The sequence below is a fragment of the Daucus carota genome, chromosome 3 (assembly GCF_001625215.2).
Source record: "Daucus carota subsp. sativus chromosome 3, DH1 v3.0, whole genome shotgun sequence".
Lineage (NCBI taxonomy): Eukaryota > Viridiplantae > Streptophyta > Magnoliopsida > Apiales > Apiaceae > Daucus > Daucus carota.
Genome location: NC_030383.2, coordinates 60,776,488 through 60,802,083, shown reverse-complemented (window position 1 = coordinate 60,802,083; position 25,596 = coordinate 60,776,488). Strand labels below are relative to the sequence as shown.

The 25,596-nt window shown below is 33.8% G+C and overlaps 4 protein-coding genes across 19 annotated transcripts; 3 read left to right on the top strand and 1 right to left on the bottom strand.

Annotated features, from left to right (window-relative positions):
• Positions 1–5,309: 5,309 nt before the first annotated feature.
• On the top strand, positions 5,310–11,056 carry LOC108212863 (uncharacterized). The gene is made up of 8 exons (XM_017384577.2): positions 5,310–5,843; positions 6,324–6,453; positions 6,535–7,197; positions 7,311–7,374; positions 9,351–9,452; positions 10,273–10,349; positions 10,761–10,811; positions 10,915–11,056. Exons 1-8 carry the CDS (start codon positions 5,711–5,713, stop codon positions 11,054–11,056), a joined length of 1,362 nt encoding a protein of 453 aa, XP_017240066.2. The 5' UTR covers positions 5,310–5,710.
• Positions 8,641–13,904, top strand: LOC108211290 (uncharacterized). Of its 15 annotated transcripts, none has more exons than XR_010290201.1 (9): positions 8,649–9,071; positions 9,376–9,452; positions 9,730–9,804; positions 9,891–10,129; positions 10,761–10,811; positions 11,763–12,104; positions 12,257–12,467; positions 13,031–13,144; positions 13,268–13,904. XR_010290201.1 is itself a non-coding variant. In XM_064089957.1 (8 exons), exons 7-8 carry the CDS (start codon positions 11,860–11,862, stop codon positions 12,450–12,452), a joined length of 441 nt encoding a protein of 146 aa, XP_063946027.1. In that variant the 5' UTR covers positions 8,645–9,071; positions 9,376–9,452; positions 9,730–9,804; positions 9,891–10,129; positions 10,761–10,811; positions 11,277–11,536; positions 11,763–11,859; the 3' UTR covers positions 12,453–13,904. The 15 variants fall into 15 exon arrangements, 12 of the variants coding, with proteins under 12 accessions (XP_063946036.1, XP_063946027.1, XP_063946031.1 ...); XR_010290202.1 differs by having other exon boundaries at positions 12,257–13,144; positions 13,268–13,288; positions 13,651–13,904; XM_064089957.1 differs by adding an exon at positions 11,277–11,536 and having other exon boundaries at positions 8,645–9,071; positions 12,257–13,904.
• Positions 13,905–14,552: 648 nt separating this feature from the next.
• Positions 14,553–18,683, top strand: LOC108211260 (uncharacterized). Of its 2 annotated transcripts, none has more exons than XM_017382811.2 (5): positions 14,553–14,711; positions 15,346–15,493; positions 15,627–16,040; positions 16,115–16,374; positions 17,323–18,683. In XM_017382811.2, the coding sequence occupies exons 1-5, from the start codon at positions 14,626–14,628 to the stop codon at positions 17,561–17,563; spliced, it is 1,149 nt and encodes a 382-aa protein (XP_017238300.1). In that variant the 5' UTR covers positions 14,553–14,625; the 3' UTR covers positions 17,564–18,683. The 2 variants fall into 2 exon arrangements, with proteins under 2 accessions (XP_017238300.1, XP_017238301.1); XM_017382812.2 differs by having other exon boundaries at positions 14,560–14,711; positions 15,369–15,493.
• A 3,412-nt stretch (positions 18,684–22,095) lies between these two features.
• Positions 22,096–23,595, bottom strand: LOC108211232 (hyphally regulated cell wall protein 3). Its single transcript, XM_017382772.2, has one exon. The coding sequence runs from the start codon at positions 23,492–23,494 to the stop codon at positions 22,244–22,246; it is 1,251 nt and encodes a 416-aa protein (XP_017238261.1). The 5' UTR covers positions 23,495–23,595; the 3' UTR covers positions 22,096–22,243.
• Between the last annotated feature and the right edge of the window lie 2,001 nt (positions 23,596–25,596).

Below are 25,596 nucleotides of genomic sequence, written 5' to 3'. Positions count from 1 at the left end.
TAAAAGATGTAGTTTCATATATAACTTTATTTTTTTTCTTCCGAATGAAAATTCAGCGTTTGAATTTTTACACACAAAAATAAGTTATGAAACTATGTTTTATAAAAATGTTAAATACATGCTAAGCACTGGAGAAAATTTGTAAACTAATGAGAGGGACGGAGGGAGTAATAATAATATAAAATGATGCATTATATATAGAGGACAATCATTTAAAATTAAGTTTTCCTCTCTATTTATTTATCTCGAAAATTGTAATAAGATAAAGTTATTAAATTTTTTGAAGATAAATTTATGAAAGATCTTAGACTGAGCTAGTCCATTGAAAGTTTAATAGCAAAAGATGATGCGTCATATCACTCAATTACACTTTATCTTATGAGAGAAGGTGAACTGTGAAGTCATTGATTTCATATTCATGATTTATTGAATTTTTAGAATATAATTACAATTATTCCTGATTTTAATTTTTCATCGGCTCATTTTATATTACTATTGCTATATATAAGGATATAAACATACGACACATCATCAAAATATTAGATACTATCACTATGTATAAATGATGATACAAAAAATTATCATAATGCTAGTAATCAAATCCAAACCTAAGCTAGTGGCTAAAAACAAAACCAAACCTAACATTAGTGACTAAAAGAATAAAAAAATTAGTTGGGTGGTATTTTTCTAAAAACACTATAAGTTGAGTGGCAAAAAAATCTATTTTCCCTACTTTAAACCTGTTTTTTACTAGAGATTTTTTATGGTGTGCCAAAGCACATAATAGTTACTAACTCCAATAAAAATAGATAATTTTGATTGGTGAGTGAATGGCCCCCTGCATTCACATCAACTCCACCAATCAAAACAGCCCATTTTTATAGAATTTACTCCCTCCGTCCCTATTTATCTGTCCACTTTGGAAGTAAAAATTTGTCCCTATTTATCTGTCCATTTATTCTTTCAAAACTAACTTAATGATAGTTTTTCAAATATATCTTCATAATTTCAATTTTCAAGGCTTGACTTATTTAAAACTTGGTTGAATTCATGTTTTCAAGACATAAAGTAGGGGTATTCCACCATCTTCAAGATATTAATTAGAGGTATTCAATGAAAAAGTTTATACAATCAATTATTCTTTGGTATGCGTTTTTTTTTCCAAAATGGACAGATAAAAAGGGACGGAGGGAGTAGTATTTATTGTGTGCCCTTGGGCACACATTAGAAAGACCGTTTAAAAAATCCATGTTTAACGGTGTTGTTTGGCTGTCACTTTTAAGTTCGTATTTTTAGATATCATGAGAGGATTGAGAAAAATTAAAAGTAGACTATAAAAATATATCTTATATATTAAATAATTATATTAAAATATATTCTCATATGAGATGATTGGAGAAACAAATACACGAGCTCCAATATACTCTTTTTCTTTTAATTACTCACCAGAAAAAAATGTAATCAAATGTTCTGTATAAATTTTTTTATAAAAGAAAGTGATTGACATCTGAAATTGATCCTCAACTTTTATTGGCGCGTGACTTATACAATTGATCCTTAGATTGTTTATATGGGTTTGTTTAGTATGAGTCCAAGAACACCTGCTAAACGCGAAAATTTTTAGATTTGAATATTTTAATCGGTGTGGTTGGTGTATTTGCACGGGGCCATCATTATTAAAAAGTAGCCAATCAAAATTATCTAAGCATAAAAATTTTCGTGTTTTGCATATGTCTATGAATACACCATAGAAAAACCGTATTTATATTTATATATTTACAATAATTATATGAGTAGAAAATTTTATGTCCTATGGTCTGTGTCATATCATTTTATAATTTTTTTTAAGAAGAATCTGGGAACACAAAACTATTGTTTTATTGCCTCAAATACTAAAGTAAGAAATTTGTTTTGATACTTTTGCAGATAAACTCTGTCAAGGAATCAAAATGAGAATGAGCAGCGGCCCAAGTGAGGCCCAAATGAGACCCAAAACACAGCCCAAAGAAAAAGCAATATTCCCCATGCAAACATGCACTCCGTCAAACTTTCACGTGACAGTTGACACAATTGTTTTAAAAATCGATGATAATTATCAACCTGTTCAGCGGATGAATTTCGTCATGATTAACTTTTAATTGAGTTAAAAATTGTTTTATAAAAATCAGTTCAAAATCCGTTTAATCAATTAAAAATGGATCAATTATAATTTAAAAATTAACAATTCAATTAATAGGATGTGGAAAGATGAACAAAAACAACATTGCAACTAAATTATATATTATGAAATTATCTTTATTTATATAACTTTGAAATATGAATAGCTAAAGGACAGCTAAATAATAATTCATTTATTTGACGTAATTTATAATTTTAGGTAAGGTCATTGCCAAACGTAGGCTTATTTAATTCTTTGAGACAGGAAGAGATTAAAATGATAATTAGGGTGGTTGTTAATTACTGATCCTAAGGCCATCTCCGACCGTGATCCAAAAATCCAAATTTGTGGCAGTTCTGCCCCAAACCATTTCAACCGTGGATTAAAAAGTGATCCAAATTTGGATTTGTGAATAGTATTGTTCCAAATTTGGATCACTACTATTCATTGATCCAAATCTTTTTAACATTAAAATATTATTACTTTTATTATTTGATGATTTTGTTAATGTTATTAGAGATAGATTAATTAAGAATATAATATAATTAAAACAACGCTTAATTATAAATTAAATTTCAAAATACAGGAAATTCCAATAATTTATCAATCGCTACAGAAAAATCAAAGATAAATATCGACCATCTTGAATTTCGAAATGCACCAATTGAGCTTTTGTGAGGAAAATATACTAATTATGAGAATTAGTATTTTAATGTAATATTTTAATACTTTTAATTTATTTTTATATACGGTTTTAACTTTTTCGAATTATTTTGTAATATTTTATCTTTGTCTAGTAGTTAATTGTATTATTATAATTAATGATGAAATTAGTTAATCATTTTCTAAAATATTTAAAATCAAAGTATATGAATATTATAAGAGTGGATGAATTTAGATCCATATTTGGATGGTTGGAATAGAATTTGGATCCCGTCCTAAATTTAGATTATTTGATGATTCAAATTTAGATACATAGTTGGAGTTGGTCTAAAGCAACTTAAAAAATGACATGACTTCATGAAATTCAGGCAAGGACTATTGAATTATTTAAAATAACTCAAAACCCAGATGACATTGCTCTGGCTTAAAATCTTATAAAATATTATCATAAATGCTTTAAATTTTAATAAAATATTAGTCATATTTTTCTCACAGGACGCAGTCCAGAAACACGAGACGTGTGTCTCGGTATCCCATTTCAAACTACGTACGTCGTACAAAATACAAACACATCCCTGGTTTCATGTAATAATAAAACATATCATATTATCATTGAGACCACCCTTTCCCTCGATTGTTTATATTGAAGGACGACACTCGACATTACATTTTAATACTTTTATAAATTACAATTTCACAAATTACTTGGAACTTTTTCTTTCTGAATAAAAATTTACTATAAACTTTTATAGATTTCATATAATAAAATTTAGTATCATTTTCTGATTAAATAATGAATCATAAAAATTTTACATTATACAGTTACCACAGTTATAAATTTATACAAACCACTCTTATGTCAAGGCATTCTATTACTTTAACCTTTTAGTAAACCAAGTCATCTACTAACACATCAAGTGAGCAATATTGACTTTCTAGCAAAGCAAATTAAGGGGCGGTTTGGTTCGAGTTAAGGAAACGGAATGGAATTCAGAAAAAGAAACGAAGAGAAAGGAAAAAAATGATACTGAATTGTATTACCTGTTTGGTTTTGATCTTGAAACAGAATGAAAAATTATATGATTATTCTTATATTTAATTTTTAAATATTAAATTATATCAAAAAAGTCAAATATATTTACGTTTATAATTTGATATATTTTATCATTTAAAAATTTCATTAATTTTATAAATATCTTGACTTATAGATTATATTAAAATTATTTTTAATATGTAAAAACTAAATTAAAATGTATTTTTGATCTTCAAAAATATTTTACATATTATTTTTTAATGTTAATGATTTTTGAAATAAATTATAATTGAAAATAAAATAAAAATCAGGAAAAGGAAAAGAAATACTGGTGGGGGTAGGGAATGGATCAGGAGGGATTTGAGGTAAACCTAAAACCAAAACAAGGCAACGACAGATTTCATGAAACAAACAACAATAAAGGGAATGAAACGGGTTGTTTCTCTTTTCTTTTGTCAGTTACCCCTAACTAAACGGCCCCTAAAAGTTACAAAAAATTCGAGATCGTTATCATTTAAGATTTAATTCAATAATATCTTTTAACTTCTTATTTGAATTTCGACACAAGCATGATTCTGTCGATAAATCAATTAATATAGTCAATTACATCAAAAAACAATTTCTTCACGTCCAGCAAATTACGACTCTAATTAATTTACAACCAACTATTTTTAACTTATCTCTTTTTTTTTTTGTGTCAGGATTTTTAACTCATCTTTTGTTTTCTCTTTTAGATGCTTTTTTCTAAAAGTTGGTGGTTAATCACAGATTCAGGATAAATCACCGATTAATTTCTCATAACTCGTCGAACTGATTAAATCACTCATCAATCACTGATCAATCTAACTAATTCGATCAATTCAATTAATATCCAATTAATTATTGTTTCGTAACTTTATCGATTAAATTCGATCTCCGTTTTTTACAAAATTGAGATGTAAATATATATATTTGACGCAAGGATGATTCTAGCCATAGCACACCATTTAGCATAATCATATAATTCTAGTTTCGTACAAGACATACAAGAATAAAAATGAAATATTCGGTTCATATACGTAATACTCCCTCCGTCCCACCCATTTTCTTATCGAATGGGTTGGGCACGGAGGTTAAGAAATATCTATAAAGTAATGGAAAAGAGGAAGAAAAGTGGGTAAAGTGGTGGGACCCATTGATTTTTAATGTATAAAAGGAAGATAGTGGAGTAAAAGTAGTGTGAAAAGCAAAGAAAAGTGGAGAAGTGGTGGGACCCATTGACTATTTTTGGTAAGTTTTGAAATGTAAAGAAATGGGTGGGACACCCAAAAAAGGAAAGTGTAAAGAAATGGGTGGGACGGAGGGAGTAAAATTCTACGTACATGCATTTACATTGTCGGTAAGTTGCCGCAAAGATCAACGTGGGAGATAGAGACCCCGTCATCCACCAGCTGACGGCCGAGAAGCCACGACTATACTCTCCGTTCTTGTCACCGTGGCACGCCATTTACCAAGAATTTTTTGTATTTTAATCCAGTAATTAATCTAGCTAATTAGTTGTGATAATCATGTTAATTATTTTATATATTTAAATTGCATTATTTGTTCATTCGGTTCTGGATAGATTACAAGCTTCACGTCTCATGTTATTTGCTGCACTAAAAAAAGTCACGGCACCAGTTACTCGTCGATATTAATTTGCTTAATCAGGAAATTAAGCAAGTTAAATTTCAAATGCTTGAGCAAGCTGTCGCAAAAATCGATTCATATACGTATTTATCGTTCTATAAGTATAAATATACGTTCATGCATAGTGCATCCTCATACTGATCATATTTTTCCTGTAAATTTATAGTTGAAGGGACATATAATTCGAGATGGGGAGAACTCCGTGCTGTGAGAAGGTGGGATTGAAGAGAGGGAGATGGACGGCTAGAGAAGACGAGATCTTGACGGCCTACATTCGGGCTAATGGCGAAGGCTCCTGGAGATCACTGCCCAAGAAGGCTGGTATGTTATCCGCCAAGCTGATCATCCTTCGTCCCACTCATTTTTATACGTTTTTTAACAGTTCGACACTTGAATTCTCCTTTAAGATATAGTTTTAGAGTAGTGCTACATGCACAAAATTAGGTACATAATTTTACACAAAATGACATGGCAATCTAGGTGGGGAGTTTTAATTGGTGCTATTAATGCATGTGCAGGGGGCCCATTCCAATCACAAGTTGACACATACTCATTCTGTGAATATTTCTGTACCCAATTCTGTGCATGTAGCATTTTCCATAGTTTTATAACTTATTTTTAAGATTTTTTTTTTATATTTAGGAAAAGAAAATTTTAAAATTAAGTTATAAAACTATATCGTGTACCTATCTTCCAATATACACGATTCATGAGGACCGAGGGAGTACTTGTTTATTGTTGTTGATAGATTAATTAATTGCACAATGTATGTTTATGGTATCGTTTAATGGATTGTTGTAGGACTGCTGAGATGCGGAAAGAGTTGCAGGCTAAGATGGATCAACTATTTGAGGCCGGATGTGAAGAGAGGGCAGTTTTCTTCTGATGAGGAAGATGTCATTATTAAGCTGCATGCAGCTCTGGGAAACAAGTCAGTGTTCATATTTGTATTTGGATTTTGAGGTTTTTTTTGTTATGCGAAATGATGAATTTTTGTGTGATTTTGTGATAGGTGGTCTCTGATTGCTGGTCACTTGGATGGTAGAACAGACAACGAGATAAAGAACTACTGGAATTCTCACTTGAGCAGAAAAGCAAAGAGTCTCCCTGTTTTTCATCAAATCAAGCCTGTGGAAACTCGGGTTTTGATGGAACAATTACAAAAGCAGGGAAAGAAGGGAAGAAGCAAGGCCCCGAAGATTCCACCCTCTGAGAAGAACTTGTTAGAGATTCCGGAAGATTGCAGCTTGAAAGTGCAAATTGAGCCTCCAACACCCTTTATGGAGGAGAGCTTAGGCGACATTCTTAAATGGACGCCTGATAATATCAGTAACGAGTGCACAAGACTCCCGGACCAGCAAGGTTTATGGAATGATATTGATCTCGGTAAAGATATAGCAGGTGGTACCTTTCTGGACTCTGGATTTGGGATGGATTTTCTAGGTGATCTGGATTTTAATGGATCACTGGAGACTGCCCTGGCTACGGCGACAGGAAATGAGCTGGTGCAAGCTAATCATAACCAAGAGACGAATACTCCTTCTGTGACAAATTCCGCTTCATGCATACACAAAGAATCCGTAGAAAATCCGGGTTGGGATTATCTTGACAGTGCCATGCAAGGAGATAATTTGTTCTGGGACACTGAACAGGAGAGGCTGTTGATTTCTGGACTGTGGGAGGCTACTGATGAATATTGATGATGAAGGAAAAAGTCAGGTGATCATAGACTATGGTAAATAGTTTTTTACTTGAATTCAATTTGTGACCATTTGTTCATTATTACAGTTTAGTTTCTAAGATCACAAGTGTGGGAGCTTCTCACATTTGGTATCTGTTGTATGAAATGAAAGTATGTTATGTTTATAACTAGCTTAGCTAGCCAGTACAGTACTGTAGTGTAAAGTGTAATAGATGACATGTCTTAATTTATTTGTAATGGATGACATGTCTTAATTTATTTGTATAAGGCTGTGTTACTTGTAATCTTGCATTTATCCTACAATACTACTGCACAAGTTAATAGCCGGCAATTTACGGTGAAAATTAAGACCTGCATTGCAAATTAAGGACCATATATGAAGTGGACCACCTCCTCACTGCCCTCACACTTTTTGTGAAATTGTATAATTTGTAAATTAATTCATAAATTCATAATACTTAGCAAGAGAAATTGATGTTCCAGGCTTTTTAAAGAATATCTTAGGCTCCATAATTACTTTATTTTCACAAAATATTATTAACAAAAATGATTTTTACTAAAAATCTTTTAAAATTTACAAATACTTTTCAAAGTATCCACTAAATTAAGATTAGCAGCTTTACAATCATTTCCGACCAGTATCAGGCTATCAGCTAAATTCAACCATAAAATAAGATAAAATCTAAGAATTATTAAAATTGCATTTAATGGCATTTAGGCCAGTACTAACTACTCCCTCCGTCCCGGTCAATTCTATACAGTTTCCTTTTTGGGAAGTCCCATCATTTTTATACATTCCAAAAATTGTAACTTTTGATAATATAAAACACTATTACACCTACTACTTTCTTCAACTATCTTCATTCTATAATAATATAAACATTATTACACCCACTACTTTCCTCCACTATCTCAAATCTATCATTAAATATAAATGGGTCCCACCACTTTACCCACTTTTCCTCTAACTTCACTCACTTTTTACACTTTTTCTTGGTCTCCGTGTCCAAAACATTTGTATATAAATGATTGGGACGGAGGGAGTATTGCATTTAGACGGGTGTAGCAGTGTACAGACTCCACCACATTAATTACTCATATTTGAATTATACTTTGCGAATAATGGTAAAATGTGTTTTGATTACGGATACAATTTTAAATAATCATTTATTTATAATTTGAATATGATTTTAAGTATTTCAAATCACAAATATATACTTATAATAATTTATATTTTTTGAAAAGTAATTTGTTATATTATAAATTAATAAATTATACATAAAAATAATTAATTATTTGTAATATTAATGATAAATGAATTGTTTTTAAAGTGTAAATGACTCCGTTTGATTTGAAATAATTTATAGAAAGAATATGTAAATATATAATCTATATCTATATCTATCTATATCTATATAATCCTAATTTGTGAATACAAAACATCTCCCAAATGACCTTTTTTGTCCTTCCTTCTAATTTTTATCAGTACTGCCTGGGGGTTTACAAGTAATTTGACAAGCATCTTGGATCATCCACGACAAAACGGGTACCGACCCGTTCCAAAAAACAACTTCAACACACTTAACTTCCCGTTGGATCCGGAAAAAAAACGGGCGCTCCGGTTTAGCGTAGCAGTTTACACGCTCCTCTCTTTCAAATTCAATTCTGAAACTGCTCCATTTTTCAAGCCTTTTACTGCGGCGTCAAACTAAAGCATGGGTTTTCAAACGCAGTTCTTTTGGCAGACGGATTTTGAACATGGTTTACATCCATTTGGCTCCTAAGTTATTGAATCTGAACCGCACGTATAAGCATCAATTCACGGATTTGTTGTACGGACGCTGCAGGTATGATTAATTGAGTGCATGATTTTGTATTGAACGTGTTTGATAATATGTCATCTTATCTGCTCGGGGTGATTTTGTAGGTGGAGAACAATCTAAACTACAATCCACTCACCCACGATTTTTGTTGATTTCTAAATTTTTTAGAAATGACTTTCATCGTATAGCTTCTATACTATAACTTCCCATAGACCACGGATTGTAGAACTAATCTGGTTTCGGCTCTAAAATTTTTTGTTTACGTGAATATAATGCAGGCTTTGTTTTTGAAAAATATTAAAGCCAGATATCTCTGATTTGGCACCAGGCATCGAGATTTTCAGTGAAGGACTTGGGGACACGTATCACAAAGATAATAAAGAGAATCCTGCTCTAAATGATGATGTAAGTTATTTTATTTTAAGGCACGGGGATTTGTTAGATGTTATATTTTTTATTGGTGTTCTTCCTTGACACGATAGGCCAGTGAAATACAGAAATAGTTTGGGAGTTGGAATAATTTTAGATGCAAACAAAATTATCAAGCTTCAGTTTAACGTTAAGAGTAGCAACTTCGATTTGTGCATGCTGAAAAAGATTGGAATTGAATTGTGATTGCATTAATCATAAGTTTGACTAAAGCTGGGCAAAATGCATTATTTCTGCCATATCTTCACTGCAGTGTCTCCCAGAAGGGAGTTGGTGTAACTGTTCCGGTGAGAAGGGCAATTTCTGATTTTATCATCTCATCACTTATGTGCGGTATTTTTATCTCAATTAAGTTTTGAGACTGCAATCTCTCCTATAAACGTGATTGTATTGAGTTTGAGTCTCTGCCTTCAGGTTAGATGCAGTGAAACTATGCACGGTTTTCTGCCTGCGTCGATAAATGTTCTGTAGCTTGAGTATTCTGATCCCCCGTAGCTTGTGTCAAGAATTTGGTCTGTTGCGAAGAAACTCCACCATTCGTAGATTTATGCACCGCTGATGAAAATGATCCTGAATACCCAGCTGCTTGAGGCTTCATGAACCTCTTGATCAGTTGTTCTGACCATTGGCCTGATAATAAACTCTTTGCTAAGGTACTCAAAATCCGCATTATATTTAATCTGTTTCACCTAGCAGGTGCTGAGCATGGTCATCACGATGCCATTCCAAATTGATAATTTTGAACATTTTACACTGCTGTTTTTGAGATCGACAATCTTATGCTTTTATTTTCCAGATAAATGTTTTGTATAATGTTGCAGATGATGCGCAAAATGAATATGGTGTGCAAAAGCTCTTTTTCTTCTTCATAATGTTCTTTATCAAACTAAAAGCTCTTTGATTAACAATCTCAATGTTCTTTATTAACATTCTTCAAATGTACTATTTCAAGTCTTGCGGATTTCACAAATATGAATTTAACCTCTACGTGAAGCATGTACACTTAATATATTGTTATATATTAAATTATATATTAATATGTCATTTGACTACTTTTGTTATTACTTTTGCGGAGAAGTGATGGTCAGAGTTTGAGTAATGAGGTTGTCGAGGTTTCTGTTGATTCATATCGAATTACGGGGCTTGCCTTCACTTTGTTGTGCTATCTTGGATAAGGATTAAAGAATTGTGTTTCTATAGGTTTTTTCTTTTTTTTTTAATTTGATTGTGTAAGTTTATTTATTTTCTTAAATTAATGGACACATGACTGATGCGTTGATGCAGTTGCCCAAATGGTTATAGCGTCCAACCTTTCAAAATCCAGGAAAGAAACAGGTACGCTATGACCCATCAGAAGTTTAAGACTATGTTATTTTGACCCTTTGTAAATTATTTGTATTTTCTTCATATTCATAATCGTGGACAAATTTCTATGTAGATATGCTATTTATATTGCAGTTTGTAATCCTGATTCTGTTATAGGTCAAGACTTTGTTCCTAATAATGTGATTGCATCTGACTTGGGTAAAAACTATGTGTTGCTGTCAACTTTAAAGCGTATACACAAAACCATGGATTAACTTTATGCCTCTGCTGCTTTTTTACCCAAGTCTAATTTACTTATATCTTCATTTTATCGTGCTGTACATGAAGCTCCTGGACAGGAAACACAGTCAACCTAGCTTCATGTGTTTTTACTGGGGAATGTTAACTTTTAATTAAGTTTACTACATGTCAAAAAAAGTTATTTACCCTTTAATAATCTACATTTAATATTTATCATTGTTAATTTACTTGCAGTTGATGCGTTTTGGTAGGGGACCTGCAATTAGACTTTGTTGCAGGGACAAAATATCAATTTGAGAAATGTCAAAAATATAATAAGCAAAACATGTTCGAATTCTAGCTCTCCATTTCAATCTAACAGTGAGCTTCAAGACAATGATGCTAGACCAAGATCAATCTAACAGTGAGCCACATGCCACTTCAAGTATACATGGCAACAAAGCTTTTCCTACCATTAATCTTAAGACAAAATTCTTTGCTGCTTACAATCAAGAGTATGATAGTCTGTAAAGTGCATGTATCTTTAGTTTTATTTTATTTTTGCATATTAAGCGCAATTATGGCAATTAGTCTTTACTTTAAACACTAAATTAGATTGCAAGCTCTTACATAATTAATTTAGAAAATATTTATCTCTAAACCTAATCATATGTCATAGTAGCTTTGTAGTAACTGCTTTTCATTCGGAATGTGGCGCTCAAATATTTTTGTACTTTGCAGAAGCTCATATTTGTGACTGTGAAAGCAAAAACCATTCAAGAAACAAGCTGGTAGTACTACAGTTGCCCAGATTGTTCGGAAAAAATGGCTTTTCAGGATGGCAAGTACAAGTGTTCTGGTTGCCCAAAAGGCCTACCTGTTACCGAGAAAAGGTTGTGCCCTTGCATTGTCTCGGACTGATTATATTCTTCGCTTTTATACTTATGATAGTAGCCTTCTTTATATGCTTTCATGTGCTGAACTTTCAGATACAGAATTCTCATTCTTGGAGAAGATGCTACAGAGGCCTGCAAAGAGGTTGATTGGATCCAGTGCAACAAAACTCATTGCAAATATGCCATGGTATGTACTGAAAACATATAATTCACCAAGACTACTCCGCTTAATTCCTTGATTTATTATATTACTAAGCATTTTTTTTTATAACTGAAATAATGACTTGACACACAGACACCAAATGTCTTTCTAACCAAAATCAAGGATATCTGTGACAGGGATCTTAAGACGGAGTTGCTTATTTCTGAGGATAATATCAACTTAAGTAGTCGATTCTACTTTGCTACAGGCGCCTATGAGGCTGGGATTGCAACTCCAACTATGTCTGAAGCCACTGTGGGTGCCTATGAGGCTGGGATTGCAACTCCAACTATGTCTGAAGCAGTTGTTGATTCTCTAGCTGAAGTTATCTAGATCGCCGCATTGGAGGTCAGTTGTTTCTCTTCTTTCCCTTTGTCTTTATTATCATTTTCATTTTGTTTTCCTTGGTGGATCTGTGCAAACTGCGGGAACAATGCCTTCTTTTTTTTTTTGCTTTATGGAACAATGTTTATTGTACATTACCTAGGAATTTCTGTACCGCATCACAGGTAATATAGCAGGCACAATAGTGATATACTCAAACTATTTGTTTTGAGGATTGAACTTGACTATTGAACTTCTAAAATAGTTCTGTTTCCATTTATGTTTGAACTTTATTTATATGAATTCCATTGGAAGGGATGACCAGGTCTAACTTTACAAATATAGAGAGTACTTTGTAATTTTAGATAAAAATTTGCAACTGTATTCATAGATATGTGAAAGAGTTTGATTAAGGAAAACAATAATAAGCACCTGAATTTGAAAGTTGTCCGTAAAGGAGCAGGTAAGGTAAATCTGAGACTGACTTGAGTCCATAAGAAGATATGGTATTGCTGGTACTGTGTAGTTCCGCTTCTTATGAATATATGAGTGTCCTGTTATTGTTAACAGTCAACTTCTTCACTCAGAACAAATGACAGCTCTGATATGACTGAAATATCGTGAGAGGAATTCAGAGAAATGGACAAACAAATTAGACCACCATTCAGACTTTAACATTTTGAGGGACCTGGAAACACAAGGTAATGCAAACAACTGGGAAATAGGCAAAGACGGAACAAAATCATGATATTATGTTTTGACTAGCATAGTTCAACATTGAAGACTTAATGGCTTATTGTCTATCTTTGTAAATTCATTTTCAGCCAGCACCGACTTGATTCAAGGTATATATCTCAAGAAGGATGACCCAAATATTATAGCACTAATGCAACAAGCAGAAATACTCAGTTCACTCGCACTCAAATTTGGTGCAGAGAACAAAGATCAGAGTATTGATAATGCGGGAGGCAATGGCATTGATCTGTTATTACGTTTTATAATATTATATTTTTTTTAAATTTTCACGTTAGGAGTGTGAATTTGGATGATTTCTTCAAGCTCTCCTATCATCTCGATTGAGCCATGCTCCAGTTTTTGTAGCATGTGTCTCTTTTTTTCATGCTATTTTATTTTTTTATACATAATATTTTTTTTCATGCTAGCATTTAGCTTTAAACTAAACTGCTCCGACTCATGCTCAATGCAGGGCATCACATTTCTAAAAGTTTCTCCAAGTAGCCCCGAGTATAGTACTGGATCAACACTTTTGACCCATTTAACAGTCGATAAACCAGACTGTATTGCAGCTGATGCATCTGATGCGTATCATGTGATTGTGCAGTAGTTACTAAGTTTTAGGATCTGATCTTCTTTAAAATGGAAATTCATGTTTAAGTTGTGTTTCAATGTATTGTGTGCATCTTTTATGATTGATTTGTGTTGGTATGTTGCCACTTGCAAGTCATACTTCATCCAGTAATATGTACAGCTTCATCATACTTCATCCAGGTCTTCCTGTGCAACTTTTCTGCTTTTAGCCTTTTCTTTTTTATATATTGACTAAATTTAATCATTTAATGAAAAATTAATAAAAACTAATTATTGCTAAAATAATGAATTAATTTAAATATGTATATTATTCATACATCAAGTTTCAATAATAAGTTTCAAAAACTAATTATTGCTAAAAGATTAATATTACATTGTAGGTAAGAGAATAACAATTGTGATTCGTAACACTATGAGTACTTATTGTATTTTTATTAGTCAATGTTACAATTAAAAACACATTACCATTAATTATTTAAAATTAAAAATTCAAGCGTTACCCGTGTGCGAAGCACGGGCCAGATTGCTAGTATTAATAATCCACTTATTTCTACTTCAACACTTTCAGGTCCTTATTTTTATGTAAGATGGCGGGCCAAAGATAATAATCCATTTTTTTCGTTTTTCTTAAGTAAGTGACTTTTTCTGTAAGATAAAGCAGTCATGTGTGTTTTTGAAATTATGGGCTGAGCCCGCAAAACTTTTCTTTTTGGGCCTAACTAATTAAGTGAATCAAGCATCCACACCAAAACAAAGCCCAAATCAGTTTAAACGGGTCTAAAAAAGGAGGCAACAAAAACCTGAAACTATTAAGCGAGCCAATCATCATCGTCATAAATTCATAATTCTCAGCATGAATCTCCGACACGTCGTCGTTTCAAAAGCCATTAATTCTTCACTAAACCCTAATTTCTCTTCACGCCACGCTTTTACTCACCGGTAAAAACCCATTTTTTGCCCTCTCTGTGTATATATTCTTGATTGTATACTCTCCAGATTCATGTATGTAGTTGATGTTTTTGATTGTTTGTGGGTTTTGTTTACTTGTTTAGCTGTTTTGATTAGTGCCCATGTCATTTAAACACGAGACTCGTGTTGTAATTTGGTGTTTCATGTATTTTCGTGTTTCGCGTATTTTCGTCTTTCGTGTAACATGTTGGTTTATATTTTGTGTAATTTATGTTTCTGGTATTAGAAATTACTAATTTGTAGCTTTGTGGTTAAATTAGTTTTATTACTGATTTGTAGCTTTGTGGTTAAACTAGTTTTTACTTGTAAATACTGGAATTTACATGGACATTTATTCTGACAAGGAATTGGTAACTGGTTGTCTGGTTTGTATCGTAATCGAGTTTGATTTAAGCGGAATTAGGATTTTAAGCTGTTTTTATGTTGTTTTAGTTTCCGGCCTGCAAGATATATACACTTTTGACTGTATTGGGTAACTATTTTTTGAAATGCTTATATGATGAACAAGTGTGGAGAAGGTGACTGTTGTGGTTGGTTTTAAATAGAATGGTATTTTTGCTAGAAGTATCAAGTATAGTATTTTTTACGGTTTACTGTTGATTAGATTCTGTTATTGGGGGTTTAAAGGCTTGCAGCGACGGATGCACAGTTCTTTGGCCTCTGAAGATGATTTTTCGGATTTAGGCCCCCCTGTTATACAAGGGGTTAATACCCGGCTCAAATTGGCAACAGAAAAGCCCGAGTTTTTTCGGGTATGCAGTATCTGAAACGCTTATGTTATATATTTGATAGCCTGCGTGCTTGACTACTTCTAGTGAGCACGTAGTTTTTTCTGGAAGCTGCTAAAAAGGTGATGACTAAAATTAGATTGTTTAAAAAATACAGCAATCAAAGGACGATTCTAGAAATTCTACTGCTAGCAAACAAGACATGAAGATAATTCCCCGTGCGAGGGACCTCCTCATGAGCATGGACAAATTATCTCGCACTTCTGCCAAAATCGAGAAATCAGAGAATACTCGTCCTAAAACTGAGAAGGCAGAGAATGCTCGTTTGATAGTTGAGAAAGCGAATGGTACCCATCCTACAACCAAGAAACCTAAGAATTATTCTGATGTCACTAGCAACAACAAATGTCATTCCAGCATCAAGAATTCAAGTTCAATTTCTATCGAGAATGTTCCTTCCGCAGTCAACATGTCCGAACTGCTAGAATCTCTTTCTACCTTTGGAAAGGTCTCCAGTTCTTCCATGGAAAATGTGGCCAGTGGACTAGATCGTTGTTTTGTGAAATATGAGGTACTTGATAGAGTTATTTAAGTCATCTATTTTGCGAATAACATGAAAATGCTTACTGAGATCTTGATTTGTAGAATGAAGAATCAAGCTCAAGAGCCATTTCAGCTGGTAATATCACAATTGGTAGTTTTGATCTTCCAATTCGTCCTCTACCAGTCCCAGAATCTGTCACCATCCGTATAAATGATATTGGCAACAACACTTCATACACTGCAGTACATTCCATTTGCAAAACAATTGGTGAACTGGTGGGAGTGGTGAAGGCAACAGAAAATTCTGTAGACGCACTCTTTAGCCTAAAGGATTACTCAGAGACGCAAAACATACTTGCTAAGTAAGAATGAATCTTTTTCCATCTCTTTTTCTGGTCGAGGAAATCTTTTTCTATCTTAAAAGAATTATTTAAATTGGTTTAGTTACTTACCTATAGATATTAGAAGTTGCAAATTAATTTAATCAGTGCTGTGAACTGTGAATTAATAATGCTAATAACTTATTATGGGTCTTCCCCAGCACATTTTGTAAGTATGTCACTAGGATTTTTCTCTTCTGATATGGTCAACTAATAAATAGATGCATTGACATCAATACATATCCTTAAACATCGTTCTTAATTTGGTAGTAAAACAGGTCCCTTTGTTTTGAGTATAAAGATTGTTATTAATTAGCAAGGCAGAGGTCTTTTGGCAGTTTGTGAGTCCATCAACCTGGACCACATAACGTTATACCTGAATACTTATTTTGTTCTATCTTGTATCTCGTTTCATCTCCCCTGCTAAAGTATCATATGTTAGTAAACTAGAATTCTAATTGTAGTACATAACAAACAATACAGATGTAAATATGTCTATATTATGTCAAATTACTTTTTGTTTTGCAGATATTTTGCTGCATGATTTTGTTTATGTAAAGATATGCGGGAAAGTACCGTACTTCACGTTGTTAAGTACTTTCTTCAAAAATCTGGTGGTTATTATCATCTCTCTATGAAAGTTGTTATGACATTTGACAGTATAAAGTATAGTTTAAATTTTTTTAACTCCAAATTATTGAATTTTGGCCAGCAAAAGTAAGGGAGTAGTAACTACTGATTAGCTTTAAGTTGGACATAGTCATTCGTTCTATAATTAGAATAAAATTGATTTGTGATGAGGTTTGTCAGTTGCTTTTTTAATACAAGACCTCTACAACGCAGTTGCATATTCCATTTCCTAGAAGTCTATAATGCATTTTATGAATCTGGCATATTAATTTCTTATCATTCTGTTTTCACTTTTGTCAGGTTAAACGATAAAATTGTTGACAACTGCAAATGGTCTGCTCATTTACTATTAAATACCTCAAGCCCTGAAGAAGTGTCCAAAAATGAACGTATCCAACTAGGTTTACAGGTCAGCAATCAGCTAAAAATGTTAAAAACTGAAATGTCTACTAGGAAAGTTTACGCTGAAGATTTAGAGTATATGCATATGGCAATAATGCACCTTGAGGAACAGCATCATATTGGATCTACAACCAATTAAGTGGTACTCTAATTTATATATGGCCTTCAGAAATGGAATTGCTGAACTGTTAATCATTGATTCATGATATATATTTGCTGATCCTAAAACTGTAGCTGGAATTGGTTTAATAGCCTGATGTTAGCTGTGGCAATTGTCTGGTACTATAAGAAGAATTTTCCCACAATGTACTGGCGGTTCTCATTTTGACAGTAGCGAAGTTCTCACGTCCAAATCTCTTGGTTTTTACCAGGCAGGTAATAGATTGAGAGTGTGGTATAAACCTAAGCATGTTATTTCTCATGAATCCTATCGAGTATTTAGCTCCTAAGGTGTATTACTTTTGAGTTGGTTAAAACTTTTGAGGAAGCAACCAAAAGCTCAAAGAGTTGCAATATTTCTGGAGTCCTGACCCTGCTTCGCCTTAATTGTTGTTGTAGTTATCGTCTCACTATTGGCTTAACCAGGTCATACCTTTAAGTTTTAAGACTTTTCTTATACCATCTCTTTTCGCTCTCAAAAGTCCCCGGCTGTTCCTTAGTAATTTTTCCTATTCAAACTCTTGATTTCGAGTTTGTAACTCAAATGTTGTGGCAAAACATTAACGCCTGAAGAGGCTCGGACTAGATTACTCTATTCTGGACATTTTTTGGTCAAAATAATATAGGACAGGATACTATTTCTATTTTAAGTGAATTTACTTATCTTTTAGTCCCGGATGCATATTTTAGAGCAGTGTAGGCAGATTTTTTGTAATGCGATTATGCTTATCTGAGATCATAATTAGTATATTGTGTCGATATCCTTATAAAAAATTTCTAGTTATGATATGTTTCTTGAAGCTGTGATATTTTTCTCCAAACAGACTGCTGAACTATAGAATCTTTGAGGATGGCTTCTTGTAATTGTTTTCCCTGTACTGTGTATTATGTACAAATTGTTTTTTTATTCAAAAGGCTGCTGTTTGGGCTCCATTCATGGGTACCATTTGCCAGTAGCGTAAATTCAGGCCCATGAACTATGGCACTCTGTTGCGTATGTACTCTGAATCAAGTCAGATCCCACTAGGCGGGACTGGAAGAAACTAGTTTAACATGTCTCTTAGCAAGGAAAATAGATAAATTTGTTTTTCTTTTGTCTATGTTATTTGTTGAAATATAGTATGAAATCTATTTACCTTCCTTCTAACATCTTAAGATTTTAGATAGTCTTTTCAACATGATATCAGAGTCTGGTTGAAGGTATTTAACTTCCAAGATATTAGTTGTCCAAAAGATGAGCGTCCGTGATCTATTCTTCAATCCAAAAAAATGGGATTTCGAGTGTTGGGAGTGTTGAAATATAAAAGAAGATTTATTTGGACCTTTTTGTAACACCTTAAGGTTTAAAAAAATTTTATGGACCGAATCCGTGAAAGTGGTGCAAATATATTAAAGTCTTGTAGAAATAGTGAGAACTTCAAACAAAAAAAGTCTTGTAGAAATAGTGAGAACTTCAAACAAAAAAAAATATGTATTATGAGTATTTAAAATTCTGTAATCGAAATCAGAAGTGAATAATATACTGTAGAGGTAAGGATGTAAATATTTTATATGATTCTGCAAAGTCGTATGGTGAGTAGGAATCTGAGAATCTGAGCATGTCTGGATTAAAAAAAGGTGATGATCATGTGAGAGTATAGGTACAAGTTAGAAGGAAGGAGGAGAGGGGGAGACAATGGACACAGAAGAAAAGGCCAAAAGGAAGGACAATCAGGGAGGGATTGATTAGGACATTACTACAACTACTACTACTGGAGTACTGGGTATGAGCTGAAACCTCTACTCAGCACACCACTCTGACCATCTCACATGCCTGCCTCTCTCTCTCTCCAAGCATCTCTCTCCATCTCTCTCCAGTCTCCAAGCATCTCTCTCTCTCTCAGCAAGTAACTAAAAAAATAAACATATATTTACGCAACTAGGCAGATACAGAGGGGGAGAGCGTGCATTACGGTTTTCTATGGGAATCCAAGGCCTATTACTGTGTCTTTCCTACAGACTCCTAACATGTTTGCTTGCCTGCCGGCTTTTATTCGCTCATTCATTCACTCTAGCTCATTACAGTGTTGTTAAATGTGCACTGTGAGACTATAAATAGTCTGCTTTGCATTTTTCTTTTTACCTACAATCCACCATACGGGTAAAATATTTACTAGTATGAAATTTGTAAATTTGGGTACCATTTAGGATTATGAAGCCACATTATCGAGTGATTGGGATTGCAGTAGGTGAAGTTGCAATTTCATGCACCTATACCAATAATATATTCCTTCCGTATCAATGCACATGCCTTTTTTATTCTTTACACCTAATTAATGTAGATTAAAAATGTTATTTTTGTTTATTAATTTCAGAATCTTTCTTGTAAAAATACATATGATTTATATTCTTATTCAAAATATTTCACATATATATATCCAAACTATCTTATATTACGTGTAATATAGAGGCCACGTAAAACCTGTCACCATCCTTTCCTCTAGGCTTAAACAATGTGCAGTAAAGAGGATTAAACTGGTTCATTATAGTAGTACTCCCTCTGTTTTCAAATATTTGACGTTTGACTTTTTGGCACACATTTCTAAGAGCTTTGACTGCATACTTAAAATTATTATTTTTAAAATTTTCTTTTTTTGAATAAAAATATTAATCTTATACTTTAATTCACAAAAAAGAAAATTTAAAAATATTAATTCTAGCTATGCAGTCAATGCACTTAAAAGTGTGTGCACAAAAGTCAAACGTCAAATATTTGAAAACAGAGGGAGTATTAATTTAGTCTTTATCACTACTTCGCATCACCACCTGGCCCCTGGCCCATCCACCGACCCTGTAGACAATCTTTAATCACATACTCTCCTGACTAATCTGGTTAGTAATATGATGTCCTCCATGAAAAAATAAGCTGTTTTGTTCTCGTATACACTTCACAATAATTGCACTTTTAGCTATACCAAACACATTATCATTCAATATAAATAATACAAAAATTATTGTGATCAGTGTTTCTCAAATTCTCAAATCTATCAAAAAATTTCTAATTAATTTTAGAAATTTTTAACTAATTTTAGAAAATTTATGAATTCAACATTTACACTCCGATTTGACTAAAAATCTCCGATAAATCTACAAGCATGACCACCACCGTCCACCACTATCATGACATATAGCGGGTGTTTGTGTATGGCTTAAAAGCTCAGTTTCTGATTTATAAGTTAGAAGCACTTATTCGTACTGTTTGTGTAAAAATTCAAAAAACACTTATAAAAAACTTGGAATACAGCTTTTGTTTCAGGACTTATACTTATTTCCCAAATACTTTAATCACTTATATTTTAATCACTTAATTTGCTTCTAACTTCTACTCCACTTTTTTATTTTAAGTCAGAAGCACTTATTTTAAGTTCACCCAAACGGCCCCATAATCATCTTTAGATGAGAAGATTTGATTCTATACGTTCTTTTTCATTATTTGATATATATATTTTAAAATTTTTATAAAATATAGTTCTATAATTATTTTTTAAAATTTTCCCCTAAATAAAAAATTTAGATTTAAATTTGATTAAAAATCTTAAAAATAAATTATAAATTAGTATAATTTACATAAAGCATTAAAATACATCCCTATTCCCATCCCCGGGCGGATGGAGGGAGTACACAAAAAGAGGATTCGAGTGCTTTAAATCTTTTATGCATAAAATACTCTTATCCGAGTAAAAAATAAGTACAGGGGCATAAGTTTAATCCGGAACCCAACCACCAAGTCCAGGTAATGACTTGCTTTCACACACATCTATACAATTGGGCAACACGTTACCATTAAGAAACGAACAAAAAGGACACATTTCACATCCCATAACTTTACAAGTTTGTGTGGGGGCGAATCACCTGCCAATCTCCCTCCCCAAATACACATCTGCTCTACTAAATAATGTACCCATCTTCCCCCATGTGCCCACTCATGTGCTCTTATATTATTTTTGTCAGATGCAAACAAATTCATTATACCTTCACACCAAAATCTCCTTCTTAATCACAACCATTCATGTCTACTTGTTCACCCAAATCATACACCCTCACATTTAGCAAAAAAAAAAAATCATACACCCTCACATGTTAATGTCCAATTATTTCAATTACATCCCGTAACACTATTTCATAAAACAGTTTTCGACAATAAACGGACACAAAATATTTTCTGACAAATAAATGGAATCAAAAAATTGAAAAATGTTGTAAAGGATAGTGTTGTAAAAAGCGGAAATCGTTAATCGGTGAAGTCACAGAACAAAGATTAATCAGTGATTAATTGAATTGATCGGGGATTAATCGGATTAATCAGTGATTAATCGGAGATTTAATCTGTTCGGCGAGTTACAGAACAGGGATTAATCAGTGACCAATCGTGATTAATCACCGACTTTTAGAAAAGAGTATACACAACAGTCTACTAAACAGGTTAATATTTCTTACATGGGGCTAATATGAACTAAAAAGAACATTCATATCTATAACTAAACTGCCCAGGCTTTGCTAATCTATTCATGAAGCAAAATGTTATCAAAACTAAACAAACTAGAAACGATAATAGAGATTGTTTGATAAATAACAGGCCAAACAACCATTGATATATTTATCAGGCTATACAAAATTATCTTTACCTTGATGAAACAGGATTTAAAGTTCTAGTAAACACACTAAAAGCGCCATAGCTTTTTGAGCTGAAACTCAAGCATCCAAACAAACCTTGCCTGTAAGGCAACGAGGTCTTCTTCTTCATCTCCTCCGCTTGCGCTCTGTTCGCCGTGTAATGCAGCTCGTGAGCTGATAACGCCACTCTCCGCTTCGAAACTCCGTTCGCCGGCTTTCCGCCCGATTTTTTCGCCGCCGGCTGTTTTTTCCCTTTGGAGTTCTTTTGTTTATCCTTATCGTCTCGAGAGGATGATGGCGTTAGTGAAGGCGAAACGAGCTTTTTCTTCGCTTTGTCGTTCTCGTCTCGAGAGGATGATGGCGTTAGCGAAGGCGAAGCAAGCTTCTTCTTGACCTTCTCGTCTCGAGAGGATGATGGCGTGAGTGATGGAGAAATTGAGACGAGCTTCTTCTCTCTAGCGGATTGGGAGAAGGAGAGATTAGACCAGAATTTCTCTTTGTCTTTACCGTTTCCTCTCCCTTCACTCTTGCTCCTGTACAGTAAATCCTTTAGAAAAATCCACTTCTTCGAGTTTCGTCCCGAGGACGAAGACCTCGAAGAGGAGGCCGAGGCGGAAGGCGTCGTCTCGGTAGACGGCGCCTCCACTCCATCGGCCTCGGCCTCTTCGGTTACGTATTTATCTTCCTTTAATTTTATAATTTCGCGGGAATACTCGTGAGCGCGGAAAGGCGAGAGCGATCTCGCCTTCCGGTGCATCGATCTGTTCCTCGACCTCAGATCCCTCCCTCTCGTAATCTCCACCGTGCCGACGTCACCGCCGTCCTCGTCGTCGCCGTCGAGATCTATCAGCGGCGCCAGGTGCTGCGGCCGCTGCAGGTGCGACGAGAGCTTCATCGGCCTGATCTGGCCGTTGAGAAACAGCTCGTCCGCTGACGTCATGGATCCGATATTCTCGGCGGACTTGTCGGCGTCCTCGCGGGAGAATCTCGACGAGATCTCAAACTCGAACTCGAACGAGCTCTCGGAGGAGAGTACGGTAGTGTTATCGTCGCGAAACGACGTCGCGGAGGACTTGGAGGAGGAGAGAACGTAGTGCATTGGGCTGGCCGGAGCGCTGAAGAAGTAGCCGGAGGGGTTGCGGCCGGGGCTCGACGGAGCGGAGACGTAGGGAGTGGAGCAGGAGCTGTCGAGATCCTCGCTGAGCCTGTGTGACTCGAGCGGCGGATCGGCATTGTTGGAGATTTGGAGCTGCTTCATTTCGGAGATGAAGATGAGTCGAGTGTGTGGGTGTCTGTGTCAGAGAGAGTCGCTTTGTGTGGTGTGGTTGTGTTGTTTGCTTTGAAAATTGTAATAACTGGTTTCGAGGGTTTTGTATTTATAAATGTGACTTTGCCGCTGTACTGTTTTGGTTATCTCTGTATGAAATTACAAAATTGCCCTTTCTGTGTGCATTCACTTATCTGCCCTTGGCTTTATTTTGTCTTTTCTCTAGAATTTGTACAGATTATTTATAAAGTATACTCCCTCCGTCCCACCAGATTCTTTACAGTTTCCTTTTTGGGATGTCCCATCCAATTCTTTACATTTCAAAACTTACCAAAAATAGTAAATGGGTCCCACCACTTCCCAACTTTTCTTTCCTTTTCACACTACTTTTACTCCCTTTTCACACTACTTTTACTCCACTATCTCTTTTATACATTAAAAATTGATGGGTCCCGCCACTTCACCCACTTTTCTTTCTCTTTTCCACTACTTTATACATATTTCTTAACTTCCGTGCCCAAACCAAACGTAAAGAATTGGCTGGGACGGAGGGAGTATGTTTTAAAGTAAATATTATGTTAATTTCTCACATATATTCTAAAGCGTAGAAAAACATACGTTTATATATTTTTTTCTGAATAAAAATATAACATGTATATATTTTTTAAAAATTAATTCCAAATAATATGTAGAAATATCTTTTTACATCTCAAATTACATGTCAAAAGTCAAAATAATAAATGTTTTAAAACAAATAGAGTGAATATTAATGTGATGTGATGTTAATTTTAAAGAAATTGTTTTGAATTAAAAAAACGCAAATATAATATGAGGCTTGCAGGGACAGAATGGTCATTTAGAATTGAGGGCATCTGGATAGTATTATTAGTAGGTGAACAGTGGGCAGAGAATAAGGAAACAGAGTTGAGTGTGTAAAGTGAGAAGTGAAAGAAGAGATGATGACACGTTTTATTGCTCGCTCAATTTAGGTGAATTTAGACAAACGAAAAATAACAGCAATTAATACGTGCCTGCTCTGGAGAGTTGCCACAGAAGTCAGAACGAATCGAATTCATAAATTTTAAATTGGCATTGCATATTTTTTAAAGTAACATTTCAGTATAATTAAAATTATATGTATTTAGTTGGAAAATGGCTTATAAAAATTAAATACGACTCCTTGAATTTTTTTTAAATGAATTCAACTGATATACAAATTATGGAATTCGGTATGATGCAAATGTGACGAGGTGATGCATGCTTATAACATCAATTGATAAGCAAATTAGATGATAAGCAAATTAGATGATGGAATTGATAACCTTGAAGTAGCCGTCGTCTCTTTTATCCGAGGGGCTTCCATCGGATTTCACCGGTGGAAAGCCCCAATATTGTCTTCTTTTCTTACTATTAGTTAATCTCTTGTTTTCTTCGATAAGTTCCCAATTTATTTGGGTTTTGTTTGGTCTCTCCTTCTGTGAGAGTTTGATTTTTGTTTGGGTTTTGTGTGTTCATCATGTCCGGGATTACAGATCTGCGGGATTTTCATGATGCTGATTCAATGATAAAGGTTTGTATGGTGATGCATTTATGGTCGATTGCTCAAAACAACATTGAGAGTATTACAACATGTATATATCTCTTCAAAAAATCGTTTGGTTGCCTACCGAAGAAGGAAGGATTCAACGGCGATATGATTCTGCGTTTGTTCAATTTCGATTATATCTGTAGATGCCGTATGGCTTTTCATTATTGAATTATTTTCCTTTTTCAAAAAATATCTTAAAAATAATTATTTAAAGTAAAACTTCGAACATCGCATATTAAAAGCCACACAAGTTAGAAAAAAACACAATATTCATGGCAATTTGGATATAATTCTCGACAAAATATTAGTTGATCTGACAGGCTCCCTCCGTCCGTTTTTACGTCTTTAGTTTTCATTTTGACTTTTTACACCTAATTTAAGATGATTAAAAAACATGATTCTACTAGTTATTTATAAATTTTAATTCAGGAAAAAATATAAAAATAATAAGTGGAAACATGTTTTTTAATCACCTTAAATTACGCTCACGAAGTCAAAATTACAA

What these genes read in the sequence shown, in the direction of transcription:
- LOC108212863 (XM_017384577.2), top strand. Translation starts at nt 5,711, where the DNA reads ATGGGGAGAACTCCGTGCTGTGAGAAGGTGGGATTGAAGAGAGGGAGA. An exon ending in ATCACTGCCCAAGAAGGCTG is followed by an intron (nt 5,844 to 6,323) that starts GTATGTTATCCG and finishes GGATTGTTGTAG; the next exon opens with GACTGCTGAGATGCGGAAAG. An exon ending in CTCTTTTTCTTCTTCATAAT is followed by an intron (nt 10,350 to 10,760) that starts GTTCTTTATCAA and finishes GCGTTGATGCAG; the next exon opens with TTGCCCAAATGGTTATAGCG.
- LOC108211290 (XM_064089966.1), top strand. Translation starts at nt 11,860, where the DNA reads ATGGCAAGTACAAGTGTTCTGGTTGCCCAAAAGGCCTACCTGTTACCG. An exon ending in CTCATTGCAAATATGCCATG is followed by an intron (nt 12,105 to 12,256) that starts GTATGTACTGAA and finishes TATCTGTGACAG; the next exon opens with GGATCTTAAGACGGAGTTGC.
- LOC108211260 (XM_017382811.2), top strand. Translation starts at nt 14,626, where the DNA reads ATGAATCTCCGACACGTCGTCGTTTCAAAAGCCATTAATTCTTCACTA. An exon ending in AAAAGCCCGAGTTTTTTCGG is followed by an intron (nt 15,494 to 15,626) that starts GTATGCAGTATC and finishes TAAAAAATACAG; the next exon opens with CAATCAAAGGACGATTCTAG. An exon ending in GTTGTTTTGTGAAATATGAG is followed by an intron (nt 16,041 to 16,114) that starts GTACTTGATAGA and finishes CTTGATTTGTAG; the next exon opens with AATGAAGAATCAAGCTCAAG.
- LOC108211232 (XM_017382772.2), bottom strand. Translation starts at nt 23,494, where the DNA reads ATGAAGCAGCTCCAAATCTCCAACAATGCCGATCCGCCGCTCGAGTCA.